This window comes from Scophthalmus maximus, chromosome 11, assembly GCF_022379125.1.
Source record: "Scophthalmus maximus strain ysfricsl-2021 chromosome 11, ASM2237912v1, whole genome shotgun sequence".
Taxonomy (NCBI): Eukaryota; Metazoa; Chordata; class Actinopteri; order Pleuronectiformes; family Scophthalmidae; genus Scophthalmus; species Scophthalmus maximus.
In genome coordinates, this window is record NC_061525.1 from 19082789 (window position 1) to 19100673 (window position 17885).

The 17885-nt window shown below is 42.1% G+C and overlaps 1 protein-coding gene across 4 annotated transcripts in view; it reads right to left on the reverse strand.

The window, feature by feature from the left end:
• Window positions 1–331: 331 nt before the first annotated feature.
• myo7aa (myosin VIIAa) overlaps window positions 332–17885 on the reverse strand; it is a 36574-nt gene continuing 19020 nt past the window's right edge. For 3 of the 4 annotated variants that reach the window (XM_035623231.2, XM_047335793.1, XM_035623232.2), the window contains 34 exons: window positions 17402–17539; window positions 16596–16754; window positions 16374–16466; window positions 14576–14670; window positions 14315–14399; window positions 13903–14121; window positions 13620–13727; window positions 13156–13365; window positions 12840–13046; window positions 12242–12418; window positions 11705–11794; window positions 11463–11590; window positions 11220–11346; window positions 10958–11077; window positions 10507–10680; window positions 9828–10055; window positions 9519–9686; window positions 9253–9370; window positions 8973–9099; window positions 8571–8740; window positions 8245–8435; window positions 7652–7776; window positions 7329–7486; window positions 6955–7108; window positions 6572–6727; window positions 6096–6201; window positions 5892–6005; window positions 5471–5558; window positions 4900–5006; window positions 4503–4688; window positions 4299–4415; window positions 4021–4104; window positions 3779–3898; window positions 332–3504 (listed from right to left, as the gene is read on the reverse strand). In XM_035623231.2, the coding sequence (XP_035479124.2) occupies window positions 3412–3504; window positions 3779–3898; window positions 4021–4104; window positions 4299–4415; window positions 4503–4688; window positions 4900–5006; window positions 5471–5558; window positions 5892–6005; window positions 6096–6201; window positions 6572–6727; window positions 6955–7108; window positions 7329–7486; window positions 7652–7776; window positions 8245–8435; window positions 8571–8740; window positions 8973–9099; window positions 9253–9370; window positions 9519–9686; window positions 9828–10055; window positions 10507–10680; window positions 10958–11077; window positions 11220–11346; window positions 11463–11590; window positions 11705–11794; window positions 12242–12418; window positions 12840–13046; window positions 13156–13365; window positions 13620–13727; window positions 13903–14121; window positions 14315–14399; window positions 14576–14670; window positions 16374–16466; window positions 16596–16754; window positions 17402–17539 (4740 nt within the window). In that variant the 3' untranslated portion in view covers window positions 332–3411. The remainder of the gene's footprint in view (window positions 3505–3778; window positions 3899–4020; window positions 4105–4298; window positions 4416–4502; window positions 4689–4899; window positions 5007–5470; window positions 5559–5891; window positions 6006–6095; window positions 6202–6571; window positions 6728–6954; window positions 7109–7328; window positions 7487–7651; window positions 7777–8244; window positions 8436–8570; window positions 8741–8972; window positions 9100–9252; window positions 9371–9518; window positions 9687–9827; window positions 10056–10506; window positions 10681–10957; window positions 11078–11219; window positions 11347–11462; window positions 11591–11704; window positions 11795–12241; window positions 12419–12839; window positions 13047–13155; window positions 13366–13619; window positions 13728–13902; window positions 14122–14314; window positions 14400–14575; window positions 14671–16373; window positions 16467–16595; window positions 16755–17401; window positions 17540–17885) is intronic. The other variant, XM_035623230.2, reaches the window with a different exon arrangement.

Genomic DNA, 17885 nt, shown 5'->3' on the forward strand with positions numbered 1-17885 from the left:
TTTATACTGTGCCATGTTAATGCGTTGAAAAACGTCCGTCTATGAGCTACACCTACAGAGTATTAAAGTTATAAACATTTTGTTGGATTGATTTGAATCTTAGATTTGTGAGTAAGAAAATGTTTTTATCTTTCACTTTTGTTCAAAAGTTCACTTTTAGCAGATTGATTAACAAAAATGCTCCATTAACCTTGGATTTAATAAGACCCAATGTATCAGGTGATCAGATAACAATATACTATCCAATTTCATATAACGATGTCATGACAGACAAAGCTTACAAACATGATACAAATAACACAAAAATCATTAGATCAGTGTCTCAACTACATGAGTTAATAATTCATTTATATCAGTAATGTCAAAACAAATGTATTTAATGCTTCATACAAAAGTGAGAGCTCACATTACAAAGACAAGTCGAGATTTTTTGAGTTACAGTCACAGACAAAACAAAACTCAACAAACCACCTATAATAAATTAGGACAGACGTTTGCATTAGTCCGGAAAACAACAACAATGTGAACATGAAGGTATCAAATGAAATGATTGGCACAATTAAAATACCAGTGTCTTTGTTCATGATACAAACAAAACCTCCAGTGCAGGTGAGTGGAAGAAGGATGAGCCAGAGTTTCACCAAATATAGGAGAAAAAAAAGACTAAATAAGAAAATGTCTAAATCTTTGTCAGAGATTAGATTTTTTTAAATGACTAATGAATCAAAGCAGAGGAATGTGTTATTTCTCTTGTGGGACAAACGGGGAAAGTTCTGGGTCTGGGTTTTAGAGAGCATTAAAAACACTGTTGATGGTGGGATTATATTATATATAGTATAGGATTATAATATTAAAATAACCAGTTTATTGTTTCATAGCTAAACATAACACTTAATTTACTCATGGATTTATAGAAACGTAAACTGATAGGAACCTTCTTCTACACGTTAAAGTGCCACTACAAAATAAACCAGTTTTTTTTAAATTCAGCTCTATGTGGAGGTAAGGCGACTGATGGAGGGAAGCACAGTGAGTGTTTTACAGTTATTCAAAATGTTGATCTGGTTTTCTGGGAAAACAACGTACTGCCAAACAACTGCCAATAACAGACAAAGAGAAAAATTACGTCTTGGACTTTGGAGTCACTTTTTTACTTTAAGCAACTTTTTTTCAAACCGAGACACGTGAAAAATAATCTTCAGCTCAGCCTTTGTGTGAAAGTATGTGCTCACTTATTACTTCCATTCCTCTCAAGTTAGTAGTTTTTATTTATCTCAGTCATTGTTTAACACTTTGATATATGAGGGGTTTTTTTGTAAACGGGACATTTAAAAAAAAAATCTCACCTGAAAAAAGTCACATGGAAATTTCCCTTTTATCCCAATAATGGAAAATCTAGATCTCAGAGTTACAAGTGCACAATTCTCATCCACAAACGTCAGCATGTGTTAAGAAATTTGTTTTCTTAAGCATTAAAAAAATGGATTGTTAAACATGATAGTTTTTGACAAAGGAGGTCTTAACTGAAGGCCAACTTACTAGCTTTTTCTTAAGCTTTTTAGCTGCATCTACTGGTTTCCTTCGCAATTCTGGTGTTGGATGTGTATGTCCTGAAACTCCTGATGAAGGGAAATGCAACTAAAACACCATGGAAAAAGCTGATAAGTGGCCCTTGAGTTGAACTAGTTTTGTAAATGTACAGGAATGTTACAAAAGCCCCGTAAGAACAGCAGCTGCACCCCACAGGTTGCTGGGTAATGTAGTTTCAAACATAAATAGAGAAACAATTAAGGCATGTAATGTAAAAAATAAAACGGCTGATTATAAACGGCAAAAAACGAAAGAGCTGTAAACATACAGTATCAACAAACAAAAACCACAAATGAAATGGTAGCACACAGTTTGCACACAAATGACCTCATGATCCCACTTCAGTTAGCTTGAGTATAAGGCCAGAAAACTTCTGAACGAGAGGAATTTTGAATCACTTCAAATGATATTCTCCAAAGGTCAGCACTTAAAACTACAGCAGTTACCCCTCGATAAGAAACGGTCAATAAAAAACCTCAACGAGTTGTTTAACTCTGCAACTCTGTGACTTTGTCATTGTTTTAAGATGCACCAGGCAAGACAGGAGCAAGAGTAGATGCCTACAGCTTCACTGTAATGATGTACTGCTCATTACAAACACACTTTTTTGTTGGATGGATGAAAACGTTGGTATTTTTAGATGCCAGAGGTCGTCATGTTGTTACGTAAATCAAACATGTTTACCCATTCATATGTTTACATGCATTTAGTTTATCTGAAGTGTTCACCAAATTAAATGTGAGACTCTTACAAAACTGAATATTATTTAATTTAATACAATTATACTGGTAAAGATGGAAAACCAGTGGGGACAACGAGGCTTAGAATTATTAAGTAAGTACATGTACTTATTGACATTCACATTTCGTCAGAACATCCCAGCTGTATGAAACAATAATTCCAAGTAATATAAAGAGTCAATTGATGTGGCCTGCAATGAAAATAAATGGATTAACCAATTAAAAATAATGAATTGCTACAATCAAAACTTTAGAGCTACTGCAGCACAATCCACTGTTCACCACTGTTTATCAAAGTCATAACTGACAGTTCTGTTGACAGCAGCCAAGAGAAAAACATTTAAAACCTTGGAAATTAAATTTAAGGCTTTTCAATGCGTTTTGAGATTTTTACCTGCAGGTACCTTGTTAAAATGCTCAAATCACTACAGCAGTTAGTGTAACATGGTATTACCAGATGAACATTGTCTTGCAGCTCTCGTCAGCTTAAGTCACAGTTAGGGAGTGAAACGTCTACTCTAACTGAGACCACGTAGATTGTACTGTACCTACAGCCCAGAACCTTTGACAATTCATAAAATCACTGGTGTAAAATGTCTGTGGACACAAAGTGTAGCTTCACTCTGTCCAGAGCTCGATCACTACGCCAGTTTGTAAAGTTAACTGTCACAAGAACATCAAACTGTTTTTAGGCAGCACAAACCTCGAGTTTGGCGTTGATGTGACAACTAGAAGCAGAGTTCTCAGTTTGATGTACAGTTGTACTGACTCCACACTGTATTTCTGACCAGTGAATCCTGAACCCCACCTGTTGGAGGTGTTAGAGGTAGTCATCCTCACTGGACGGATCGTCCTCAATGTAGTTGTAATGGTAGCGGTTATAGTTGCTGGGGCCTTCGCCGGGGTCGTCGTCGCTACTGGCAACTGCGCTCGCCCCGGAGACCTTTGACCCTTCGGAGCTAGCAGAAGGACTGCGGCTCATGCTCCACAGCTGGTTGGCGAAGGTCCGCCCCCAACTGCAGTGCTGACCTATAGGGCGCAAGACCCGGATGAGCTCAGCCGCCTCCTGCCAGTAAGAAGTTCACTTGCTCTGGCCCCGCCCGGGGCGCTGCTTGTTCATGGTGGTCAGCATCTGACTGATGTACGAAGTCAGCAGATCATCCATCTTGTAGCCCTGCAGGTGTCATGGAAACACACACGTTTCAATATACGTATGCATTGATCTTACAAATCTCTGGAACTCTACTCTTGATTGTGCAAACATCTGGCCTCATGAATGGGGACATTGTAGTCCTGTTTTCTCCACTTATCTATATTCATACACACAGTATATTAGATTAATTGATTGTTAATACTGATGCAGTATTTTATGGAGTTCATGTCTGAAAACAGCTTTTGATTCACCAGACGTGTGTGTGTGTGTGTGTATTTGTGATGCCGCCACCCACCAATGAGGTCTCACATAGCAGTTTGCTTCCTCTGACCAGGTTGCCAATGGTGATGTGGAAGTAGGTGTTCCCACTGCTCCAGTTGGAGATCTTGGTGAAGGGGTGGGTGATCAGGATGTCCTGCAGAAAATGCACATAGACGTTAGTCTTGATTTCCCTCCGGACCACTGACTGACAGGCTGTGAAGCCAACTTCAGCAGTTAAAGAGTGAGCTGTCGTTTGGTTTTCATTCAAACACAAACCTTCGTCTTCGGGTCAATGAGACTGACTCCATGCTTGTTGATGGCGATCAGCAGGATCTCTGGATAGTTTGGCTCAGTGGTTTGCTAAAGACAAGATATATGTTGTTGGGACGTCTAAATATTCATTGATCAGATTGTAGTTAGGATGTTTTGTTTGATATTCAGATTTTTCCTCTTGTTGAATTTGATAAAACTGACGTTAAAAACACTTGTGTTTTGACTGTAAGACACAAGAGTGAGAGCTGCAGACAGGAACTGACAGGCTCAGGTGTGTTTACCTTGACCTCAAAGAAGGCGGAGCCAAAGGTCGGCCATTTGTAAATGATCTTCAGGAACATCAGTTTGGCCTCTTCCCTTGATTTGCCCGCCTGCTTGTTGAAGTATGCCACCACAGACTGTGACAACAAATGTATTACTGTATAAAGTTGATAGTCAATATTGGTGTCATCACAAAAAATGACAGTTGAGTTTTGCAAGTTTACCCTTTTCCAGTCATCCGGTGACATCTGACGAATGACATCCTGGGGAACCAGCTCCCGAAGCATCTTGGGAATTGTAGGAAAGTGGGATTTGTCATCCTCGAACTTGACGCGGTAGATGAGTGCTGCAAGCTGGAAAACCTCTTCTCGTGAACACTTATGGTAGCCACGCAGATATTTAGGCAGTTCCTGGTTAAAAGAAGAGTTGTCATTATGACACAAAGGTACAGTTGGAAGCAAATTGCCAAAGTATCAGAAGATGGGTGTGTTGAATATGGCATTTAAAAACCTAGAATGAGTCTTTGTGTCGGATGAAACAAAGATTTACTGAAGTGTCACAGAGCATCATTTAATTAAAGCACCTTCACCTGTTTCTCAGTGTAAATACCATGAGACTCACCTGGTAGTAGTGGAAGATGGAGTCGGCGAAGGAGTCCTTCCCCGGAACTGTACTGGTCCACAACTTCTTCATGAAGAACACCTGATAGGTCAGAGAGGGAACGATACCTGTGAGGGAGGAGAAAAGAAACATAGGTGTGATCAACCATAAAATTCTGGTCTATTATTTAGTTTTACTCCAAGTGCAGGTTTGTTCAACCTCCAACATTCAGATCATGATATTTCCTGCAGTTTGTGTTTGAGATATTTCAATATACTTTTTTCACTTCCTGTATGTTGAGAATACCTAAATAAACAGAAAGAGCTTCTGTCTGTAAAGCATCAGTGATTCTCTAAGGAAATATTTTCCACAATTGTATTCTCACAATTATTAAACAGGTTAAAAATCAATTAATGTGTTTGTCAGTCGAGCATTTCAGTTTTTTTCTTCTTCTTTAATCAAAGAGAATGCAATCTTAAAGCTCTGTAGAATAAATGTAATATTTAGAGGAAAGGTGTCTATCGTGGCATCAGTTTAAACTGCTCATTAAAAGAATGTCAAGTTCAGATGTAAAACAGATTCTAAAACCAACCCTCTTTAGCTGGTCGAGATTTCTTGATCCAGTCTGTCAAATGTCTGACAAAGTCAAAGAAGAAATCTCCCTCTGGCACACTGATCACCTGCAGAACACACACACACGGACAACATGACAAAGACTGTCAGATCTTTTAAACTATTAAGAAAATGAGAAATTGCAAGTGGCATTGGTAAGATAAAAAGAGGTCTAGTGACAAAATAAAATGAAAACAAAAACACCTGAACAAAACGGGTAGTGATAGGCATTTAAAATATACACTATTTCTTTTTTAGGGGTTTTTAAAAACAAAGTCTGCAGAGTGGACTGAGGTGAAAACTGAAATATCCTTCTATTCTTTCGCACACCCAGACCTGTATGACTTTTGAACGTTTTGTTCTGCGTCTGATCTTCTGATAAACACTCCTTGACCTCTGACCTTGTCCGAGATCTTGACGAAGAGGCTGAAGCCTTCAGGAGATTTGAGCAGCAGCCGGGTCGAGATGTTCTGGCAGAAATCCTTGGCTTTGGTGCTGGACTCCACCTCAAACGCCTGCGGGTGTGAGGCAACCACTCAACTCAAACAGTCTCAGCTTTTCAAACGACACTCTGACGTCATCAGTTGGAAACTTCTGAGTCATACCTCATCTGTGTCATCAGGGAAGTAGACTTTGTGGAAGATCTGGGTGGTCTTATGTTGGATGGCCTCCACTTCCACCAAATGAGGGGGATACTTCCTGGATCCGTTTCTGGTACCATGACAACAATGAGAAAAGGGCAGTGCAATGAAAGGTATTGTGGGTCATAGAAAAGAAGTTTGGTGCTTAAAATGAATTTAAACCCGTTTTCTCTGACAAACTGCCTTGAAGCTTGAACTTTCCAAGTTTATCTCATAACAGCCTTTTTTGTTTCAAATAGATTTTCCGCTTTTCTCTTCTTATTTATCTTTATATTTGCTTTAATCACCACCTCTTATATTCACTGTGCTTTTCTGTGATCCTGATTTAAATTTTTAAAAATCAAATTTCCACTCAATGAAAAAAGAGTAAATTAACTTGACTGGTGACGCACGAGTCATTCAACAAAAATAATTCTAAACAAAATGTAGGTGTTCAGTACCGTAGCGCTTTGTGCAGCCTCTGCATGCAGTCTCCAGAGAGCGGGTGATGCTTCTTGGACTGAAGAAAACGCTGAATGTGGGGCAGCAGCACGTTACTGGGAGGAAACAGACCGGTGCACAACCACAGCAGCTCCCAGCCTTTCTCCTCGCTGTACCTGCAGGAGCACAGAACTCACAATCAGCTTCTACATTCTACAGCTGGGTTACTGTACCAAAACTTAACGCAACTAATACAATCGATACTATGTTAATGAACATAGTATCGCTATTTCGTGCGTATTATTCTCTGCGAGGTTCACTGTCAAAGATCTTGTGAGTGTGAACCTTGAATTCAGACTTTATCACTGATTGTGTCGACTAACTACAGTGTCCGTTTACACACTTGACGTGGTTGTCGGTGAGCTGTTTGATGATCTGACAGTAGATCTCGTCTTTCAGGGGTTCGGCCTTCAGCGCTCCTTCAAAGATCTGGTCCGTCAACTCGTTGACCGAGCGCGTCCGTTTGGACGGGTAGTCGCCCATGTACTTCATCATAGGTGGGACAAGCGTCAAGGAATCAAACAACCTGGTTAGCATGGATACAAATTATAGACTGTACATGAATATGTGGATGTGACACAGTTTATTCTGGTGTGTTTTTTTGATCTATGCCCATGTCAAACCATCCAGTTATCCATTGTTACAAAGTTACAAAGTTTACGCCAGACAAGAGGAGGAGCCTGAGTAAGTTGAACTATTTTTGTGAAAAAAGGATATCTATGAAGGACATGCAGGCGTCCTGAGACAGCTCCTCGTGGTTGACGACCTTCTTCAGCAGCGGCTGCTTGAGTGGCTCCCTGGTGCAGCTCCACAGTTTGTCCTTCCCACGATTCTTTGTGACCATCACTCTGCTCAGAGTGTGTTTGGGAGGAGGCCTGGAAGAAGCAGGTTACAACATTGACATGCTGACATGACGGCATGTTGAGCAGTGAGGTTAAGGCTGAAAAATTGTCTTTTGTACCCGTTTGTTTTGTGCTTGTCTTTGTAGCCAGTCTTCGTGCCTGAGTATATCACTTTTGTTCATTTGTGTGTCTGTGTACCTGAAGTAGTCGTAGGAGAACTCCTCCAGTGTGTAGGGCTTCATTCTGCCTTCGCTCTCTGGCATGACGAGCTGCGAAACACGAACCGACTCCTGTCGCTGGTCAGGTGTCATGGTTACCAGCGCCTGATTGATTGGATTACATCAGATTACATGACATTAGACGCATATGATTTGACATTTAATTTTCATCAGACAAAAGGCACAAGAGCCAGATTAAGTCAGATTAAGTCAAATCAATCTATTACATGTCATTTAAATTTACTTACTCCTGATTACTGTTAAAAAGTACAATGTGATCCGATATCTGTCTTTTTGATTGTTGTCTGCCGTGGACTTATTTTTTATTTTTTGGGGGGATTAGATTCAATTGGCTTTTATTATCGGTTGAAACTGATATTTTATCTATAATGATGATAATGGAACACAATTGTAACTAATAATCAGATATTTATGTCTTTTTATTGATTGTTGAAAGATCAGAGGAACAACATCTGGTCAAAATGTTGGACATTTTACTGAGACTAAAAACAATTTCTTAATTTCAAACTCTCGTGTCCTGCAGACTGAGAGGTTCTTTCTTTTTTCTCTCACCACTATTTCTTGCTGAGGTCTGGCCATGGTGGGCAGGACATACACACAGTCAGCCGGGAAATCTCCTCTTTGATTGGTTCGCTCGTTGACGCCGTGCGCCCAACCTGAGTTGAGGACCTGCTCGCCGGTGTCCTGGTCCAACAGGATCAGGTCTCCCTTCAGGAAGCTCAGGAATGTTGACTCCTCCCCTGCTGTGGCAAAAACAAACAGATAAACGAAAAATTTAAATAAGGATGAAACCAGTAGTTAGGACATCCCAGTTAGTGCTGCAATTTACCGGTCAATTATTAGATCACAAACATAACAACCGTACCCTCACGACTTACCGGGGTTGGGGTTGTCCTGCAGCGCAACCACGAACTTGGACCTCTTCCTCAGGCCTTCCAGGAAGGTCACCACCAGGTCGCGGATGTCTTCTGCATTGTTGGAAGTGAAGGTGTACTCATCTCCTTTGATGGTTGCCAGAGTGAAACTCTGACCCTGTAACTTTCCTCCACTGAGGAAGAGTATGACAAAACATGCTTATTGAAATTACCCTCCAGAACGTCACGTCGGAGCCTTGTCTGATTTGACGTCTTTTCTGACCTGAAACACTTATATTTACGGTTTGGTGAGAATTAGGTTAGGAAACAACTTCTAAAACAACTTCAATCTTAGATCAAAAAAATATTATATTGACCGAACAGTGATCTCCAGCATCAAACACCGTAGCTCCCAGCATGCCTCACCTGCTGCTGGAAACTGAAGTTATTTCCGGGAAGGAGAGCTCTAAGAGGACCTGCTCCTGCTCGTCTACAAAATAAACTCCAGTCCAGTTGACGGCAACGATCAGGTCATTTTTCGGCAGACTGGGACCTGAAAGGCAAAGAAACAGACGAAGAGGGGAACGTTTTCAGTGACTCTGTATTTTACAGGCTCCATAGATTCATGATATCTTGATGATTTTTGCATCCTCTGTGCTTTTGATCATACGTCAAGGTGTACAGTAAAAAGAGGCCGGGTGGTCACCTGAGAACTTGAAAGCTTCGTAGAAACGAGAGAAGAGCAGAGGCCACTTGTGGCGAGCGAAGTCCACCACTTCCTCCTTCACCTTCTGAGGGTCAAACCTCTTCTGGGTGTAGATGCCCTGCGGACAGAGACAGAGATATGTTTTATGATGTGTGAAAAGTCTCACATTACCAACCCAAGAGGCCTGACTGAAAACACCAGTTTATTGTCCAGATAGATAAATACACATGGCGGACGTGGACAGGCGTTGTCCCGGTGACGAGCACCTTTTTGTGTGCAGCCATGACGAAGTGAGCCCATTTCTCCACCGTCCTTGAGGTGCTGATCTCTCTGTCCGGGATGTAGGAGGGAATGAGGCTGAGCAGCCGCTCCAGAAGGATCTCTGAACCGTAGTCAACGTAATACTGCTGCGAGGCCAACTCCGACAGGTCATCCTGGGAGCACAGAGTCAGATATACTGCTAGGTTGGTATGGGTTCATAATAAGGATGCAAATGACATGACAGTATTATCAATATTCTCATTTCAAATCCCAAAATCCGAAATAAAGAGCAAAACTAAGTTTGATGTAGTCACCCTGTCGCAGCGGTATTCTCCGAACTTGACGCCCCTCACGGTTTGTTGGTAGATGAGGTTGGTGGCGACCATGTCGTCTGTGGGGCAGTGCCAGGGCGTGAAGATCTCCTTCCTGAAGAACAGCCTCCAGGGGGCGTTCCTCTCCTGAGCTCCCTGCTCCTTGGCGTACTGCTCGCACTGCGACACGGCGTCCATCACGTGGTCGTTCCCGCTGCCTAAAGAGGAGACCTGCAGGACCAGGAGATACATTTATTGAGACTTCTGCTGCCAAAAACAAGGACAAGGACCAAACATTTTAAATGTTTTTAACAACCAATTTGTAAACTAGCATGAGTATTAGAATTACTAGTACTATTATCAAGTATTTGATTCAGTTTTATAATTTGAAAGTGTGGACACTTTCATAAAGTGCGGACATTTTGTCTGGTCCACACTTCTTCAGGATCAAGTCGTCGTTTTAGGGTTAAAGGTAAAAGTAGTTTCAAGTTCAAGTTCCTGTCCAGACATATTTTAAGATACATAAAAATATTCTGTGGTTAAAAAGATGTTTTAACAAAGGTTTTTTTTTTCCACAAAGAGTTAAATTCATATATAACTTTTATAAGGTTCATATTGAACCTCGACTGGCTCAGAACCTTTTGTAATGTCACAGGATCTTGACGATCGTGTGTGTGTCTACCTTGTCAAACAGTGCGATGTAGAGTGAGAACCCGAAGCGGTCTCGTAGGTTGATTTTGTCAGATAGGGCGTTGCACAGCTCCTTGGCTGTGGTGGCAGAGTCCGTTAGCAGCGTTTTGGTCGTGCCGTCCATGAACGTCACCGGCAGCATGATGGGCTTCTTCGACTTGGTGGCCTGGAAATTCAACGCTTTAGTTGATGAGTATCCAAACACTTCACAGTCTCATTCTTACATAACATTTCTGAACAGTTTATTAGTAACGTATGCTGCATTTACTTCCTAATACACTGAGTCTACCTGTTAATTTAATTTAATTTTATGACTTTTGTCAACGCCTGAACACAGCATGAAACTCTCTTTAGAGATGGAAATGTTTCAAATCAATTGTTCATTTCAAACACAAACAACCTCATAAAATTGACCAATTGCCATCGTCATTTTGTGTTTGTACCTGCAGCTCCAGCCAAGACGGAGGTTGTGTCCTCGTCCCATTAACGAATGTTCGTCTCAACCTCTCCTCACAGTAAGGAGCGTAACCCGGCGGGCCGCTGTTGATGAAGTTCCTCAGGTACTGAGGGTTAAAAAACAAACAAACAGCCACCCTAATTTGAAATAGGTTTAATCACCACATATATTAAAAGCCAACGACAAAATAAAAATGGGTCAATTCCTAAGGATGTATTAGGATGGTGACTTTAGAAAACCTTGCTGACCTTGACAAACTTTTCTGACGGGGCGAAGCAGCCGACACACAGAGAAATGAGGATCCAGCCGCGAGCGTGGGAACTCTTAGATGGGTTCTGACTCAGCTGCTTACAGATCTGACAATAAATCTCATCCCTAACATGCACACACACACACACACACACACACAGTCATCAGACGTCTGGATCATTAGTTACAAACTCTATCATGACCTTGTGTGTGTGTGTGTGTGTGTGTGTGTGTGTGTGTACCTCAGTGCTGGTCTCAGGATCCCGTTGCCGATGATGAAGTGAAGTTTCTCCAGGTTGGATGTCGGCCGGTCCTCCAACATGCTGTTACCGTGGAGACCGTGCTCGCCATCGTTAAGGCGCTTGGTGACCTGCGAAGCAACAAATTGTAACTTTACCAGTTCTGCTAAATGCCGCCTGAAGATGTTGACTATCAGAAACTATCAGCTTTTACAATCATCCCCTTTCCCTCGCTCTGTTCTCACCTCCTCAGTGATCTTGGATTTCTTCTTCAGGGTGAGAGACACCAGTTTGTGTCGGACGCTGTTTTTCTTGTGGCTGTCGGACGGAGGCGTCTGAAGGAAGAACACGACCAGAAACAGCTGATGGACCAATCAAAGATTCTCCTTCTAGGATCACACATAATATGTGATGGCTGTAACCCTCAAACTGAGGCCAGGACCCAACGTGATATGTTCAAAGAAAACTGCTGAGATGCCTTATTTTTTTAATAATCCCAACACATTCAATAATTCAGGTGACCTATGCTAATCTCATGTGAGCTAAAAATGTAAAGTTACAATGGGAATGTTTACACCAGGTATTTTTAACAAAAACATATTGGGCCTGATGCAACAATATTTCTATTCTAATATTCTAAACTTCTTTTACTGATAAAATGTAAAACTACATTATGGTTATACAAAACGTTAGAACACAGCAGCACATTACAGAGTAGAAGTTAATCCTTCATAAACTCAAACTACAGAACTCTCATCCCATTCATCCCTCCTCTTCCTCACCTCCCCCTCCCCCTGCAGCGCCTGCAACTCCCTCTTGTACGTCTTCTTTCCCAGCGTCTCGTAGATTTTGGTCATGACGGGGATCTTCTCGCTTCCATCGCTGATGGCCGTGTGGTACTTGGGCTCCGGCAGATCTCCCATGAACCTCAGCACCGTGATCCACACCGCCAGAGCAGCCTGGGCAATTTTATTGGGGGAAATTTTCAATACAGAAATTATTGTTTTGAGCAAAGATTGAACATGATAGTATTTTTGAAAGTTGTTTGAAACGATTCAAAATTTTAACAGGTTATTGATTGTTTAAGGGTTTTAGTGTATTAAGCGAAAACATTGAACATCAACTTTTAAAGTTTAAAAAATGTGAAATGTTGCACAATTCTCTGCTTCAAACTACTGTCAATTAAACACAAATTTACAGAAATATGACTTATTATCTTTGACATTTAAGACAGCAGATAAGTGCTTTCATTTGTATATCAAATAAAAAAATTTGTCAACTCCAATAATTTACTGATTCCTTTGAATTTACATTCACATGTTTTGTTTCAGTATTGTTTCTTTTTGACTATTGTGTGACCAGAGGTCAAAGGTGACGCACCAGCTGGTCTCCCTCGTCATCGTGAAAGAGCAGCGGCTGTTTGAGAGGTCGTCGGACGTAGGTGTGCGTGGAGGTGCCCTGGAAGTAGGTAGCGGCAAACTTGGCGAACTTGTACTCCGATAAGTCCTCCTCGTCGTCATCCTCGGGCAGAGGAAGAGCCTCGTCCAGATCCTCCACCTCCAGCTCCTGATGGGCTCGCTCCAGGTCCTGAAGAGGAGAACTGAATGTCAGCTTTCTACACTTGTACTGGTTTGATAACACTTAAGACATTTTGTGGCTCTCACATCCAAGAGACAATAACTGTGTTTATCTTCACCTCAAAGCCGGCGGGGGCTTGTCCCTCCTGCCCCGGTAAAGAGTTTGTCGTCCCCAGGAAACCAAACATCTTGTCCACCATGTCCGAGTCGTTGACGGGCTCCAAACGAGCCTTCTCCATCTGCTCCACCATCTCCTTCTTCCTCCGAGCCTCCTCCTTCTCCTTCCTCTCGCGCTCGGCGTCCTCTTTGACCAGCTGGGCCAGACGCTCCTAGAAAAGTAAGTGAGTACCACATTGGTTTTGGAAAAACTTTGTTATAATAATAATGAAATTATTATCTGTAAAACAAACGAGGCCTGGACACTCTATTTCACATTTTTAACCTCCTGGTTCCCCCTGCTGGCAGAATTTACAGAACAAAGCTGGAGCATGTAGCAGATAAACATATTAAGAGCAGACTTGAGATATCCTGCACTTTAATTTAAGACGACTTTACATTTATGAGTTCCTTGTCGAACTCCCACCTGATGTATGCGTTCGGCCTCAGCCTTCGCTTTCTTCGCAGACATCTGGTTCCTCAGTTTGGCCTCTTCAGCCAGACGCATCTTCTCCGCCTCCAGCCTCCTGCGGTACTGAGGGGAGACAGAAACAAGACGCCATTAAATAAAAAGAAAAGATATATAGATAAATAGTAAGAAGATTGAATATTTGAATCCTGTGTACTTGCAATCTAACTTGGGGATTGAAATAAAGCGTTCACAATGTATTCATGCAGTGGTGGGAGAAATATTCAGATCGTGTTCCTACCTCTCCCTTCAGCCTCTTGTACAGCCGGCGAGCGATCATGCCTCTGGTGTAGGCCTGGATGGTGATGACGGCCCACAGCCGGTGTCTGAACGCCCGGCGCACCAAGTAGCCCCGACAGCGACCCTGGAAGCCCGTGATCCGCTGACGGGCCACGTGATACGACGCGCACAGCTTCCTGGAACGAACCAGAGCCTGCAGGCGAGAGAAGCCTGCTCGCATCTGAACGGACACGGAAGGAAAGAAGAAAGATCTATATTCAGTCTTTTCTGACACTTGTGATTTAAAACAAAAACTGTGTGCTGCTTCATGTGGGTCACATCACATCATCATGCTGACATAATAAAACCTCAATACACTCAATACTCAATGCAACATGTGTGATGTGGGTGTAAGACAAAGAGATGCTCCTCACAGCTCCATAGTTCTTCCTACACTGATAACCTCTCCATGTCTTCTGGATCCACACAGCCGACTTCCTCATTTTCAGGAAGTTAGACCTGGTAGCAGGAGACAACAAACAAAAAAACAGTTTTCTTGAATCTTTACAGTACATGACAATCATTTAATCACCAAGAGAGAACATATCTACACAAGATTTATCGAAATATGAAGAGTGGTCAGAGAGTGTCAAGTGGACAAATTCAGAGAGACACTGGGTCAATCTCAAACCCACCTGTCCTTGAAACCTCGAACCACCTTCTGGATGAGGATGACCTTGTCAGTAATGGCCTTGTCTCTCTCGATCTCCAGCAGCATGTCGTGGTGATCCTACACAGCACGAGAGAGAACGGATAAATAACACAAACACACATTTTCTGTTGCTCTGGTTTTATCTGTTGTACGTATCTTACATTCATTTAACTACCTTGCCTGTGAGCTTTTGAATTTTCTAACCCCTAACCCATCAGGCTTCACTCTCTGGAAATAATTCCCATTTGGGCAGAATCCCATGGCCATCCATCCAGTAGCTGCGGAGATATTTATAGTCTGGCCACAACAAACACAAAGCTGCCCTTACAGCACTGTCCTCTGACAGCTTGTTAATGTGACACATAAACGAACACAAACGCCTGGAACTGCTTCCATCCCTCCTCCTGTGATCTGTCCATCTGCCCTCCGTCTGATCTGACCACATCCTGTCAGGAAGGTGTGGGCACTGCCCCGACTTCACCCCGCCTGCACTTTCTACCTCCTGTCCTACTTCCTGTCCAGCCGAGCAGTGAGGCCTGACAGAGATTGACGAAGAGATTTGTCTGAAAATAAACCACACTGAGCTAACAAAGAAACATCCTCCATCTCCACTTAGATTCACCTCGGTTCATCTGTGTGACATTTCAGGTACAGGTACAGCTCTGCACACAGGAATTTAACATAATCGACATGTTTTTCCCAAACACGTTTCTAGGGAAAACTGCGCACACCAGTTGCAGCTGATGCATAATAATACTGGACATTTTAGAAAACTAAAACCAGGGGAACTGGTTTCAACTCTCAGATTCAGATTTTCCTGTTGAGCTGACCTGAGGAAAATAAATATAAAAAAACCATGGGAACAATATACACTCCCTGTTTACCAGTTATATACATTTTCGTCTCTTTACAATCTTCTGCACTATCAATATTAGTTTATAATAGCTTAGAATTGCAGTGTAAGTTTGTCTTACAATATATTTTATGACTGAGGCAGATTTAACGGATCACATTATTCTGACCCTTACGACAGCGCTGCCTTCATTAGATCTCATGTAATGAAAGATTTGAACTTTCAGAAATTAGCAAATTAAATCTGAGCTGTAGAAATCTGCCCCTGACTTTAAACTAGGTGAGCAGCAGGCTGACCATGGCTTCTGAGGACACAGCGCAGGGTGTCAGAGCCCACATGGGTAAAGAGTCGTCACTCCATCAGAACATAAACAACCAGCTGCGGAAAGGACAGTGTTTCAACAGGGGGAGCTGAACACACTGACACACACTGTGAAAACACCAGCTGATGTTTGCATTTCACCTCTGGGGAGAGAAATGACAGTGTCGCCGTGGCAACCAGCAAACGGATGTGCCTTACCAGTGACTTCTGACCTCAGGGTGACATCTGCCCTCACATGGCGGATAAAAACCAAAACACACACACACACAGCCACACACACACACACACACTTACACAACGAGATACACTCCTGATGGGAACTCAAACAACTTTGTTATTTTCTCACTGTCTATTCAATCTCAAACGCACACCCACGTCCAACACACACACACACACAGCAGGAAACCAAAAAACACAGTGTTTCCCATCAACAGACGTGTGAACTGGAAACAATCACAGCAGAGCCTCACTGATTGGGATGAACTGCTCCGTTCCCAGTTCAGCTGCAGCTGAACAAGGTTGTCGTGTTGTATAATACTGTTGTTTCATCTGATTGTTCATCTTATACCTTAAAAATTTAGTAGAATTGCCCTTAATGCAGGAATACCTTGAGGAAGATCTTGGTCTTTCCCATCTGCCAGTCGTCATCTCGGCCGAGCACGGCCTCAGCGATCCTCTGACAGGTTCCCCTCAGGTCCTCCTGATGGAAGAGACCCAACAACAGAATGAGAGGAGAGAGAGAGAGAGAGAGAGAGAGAGAAAGTGGGGATACACACACACACACACACACACACACACACACACACACACACTTGTGTTTACACTTAACCTGTTTGTACGCTGGTTTGACTCCAGGCATGAGCACCCGGTAGCGGTCGACAAATTCCACGAATGTGTAGCGGATGGGATATCCTGCACGGCGGATACGAATGGTCTCCATCATACCTGAGTACCTCAGCTGACGCACACACAGCTCCCTGTCAAATAACTAAACACACACACACACACACACACACACACACACACACACACACAAACATTAGGCCTGTGACTGGATGAGGAAGTTTCAAGTTTGAGTGTTAAAGGTTTGAGATTTACCGACCTTGACATTCGATCCTCTAAAAATCAGGCGAAAACCTCGGGTGTTTGATCCAAGTGAATTTTGTCAAATGTTGAAAAAAAATCTTAAAAACGACCAAATGAAGGTAAAAGGTCATCACTTTAAAATGTAACCCTTCTATCCAGATTTAGCTCGTGAACATTAAGTTGCCACCTTAAGTTGAGCAGCGACAACTGTAAAATTATGCTAATTGATTTATTGATCAGTATTCATAATTTAATAATGTCGTATAGAATCATTTAACAGTCGCAGGAGATTTTTTACTTTAGAATGAATACTTTAACTTGATGCTGATCTTATCTAGCTGATAAAACTCGCACTTTTACTAGAATAGGTAGGTTTCAAATGGAGTACTTTTACTGGTGGTGGAGTATTTCTATGTCGTTGCACTGGTACTTTTTCTTACGTAAAGGATCAGAGTAAATCTTCCACCAATGTTTAAAAAAATGGTTTTACCCTAAATCCTTAATAAAAACAATTCTATTTTATTTATTTTAATGAGTTCAGATACTCACCATGGGTTTCTTGTATTCATTGGGCTTGATGCAGCGAACAAAGAACGGCTGACAGACGCTCAGAGTCCTCATGAGCAGCTCCAGAGATCTTTTGAACTGACTGCTCAGAGTGGGCGAGCGCTTCCTGGTCTCTGCTCCCTAAAAAATAACACACACACACACACACACACACACACACACACACACACACACACACACACTATGTGAACCAGCGTAGAAAGTGTCAGGGTCACAAACAATGAGGACTCTCTTTTTCTCTTCCTGTGCACTGACACTAACCTTTTTCCTCCGTCTCTGTCTCTAAATATAAAAGTCTTTGTCTCGCTGACGCTGCAGGTTCACAGTTAAAAGTGAATCAAGAGAACAGAGAAACAACTTGAGCACGAGGAGGGAGTATTAGTCCACTAATTGATTAGTCAATCAATTCACCAAGCAACTACTCTTAAAAAAAAATCATGAATCATAACAAACTATCTGAATATGA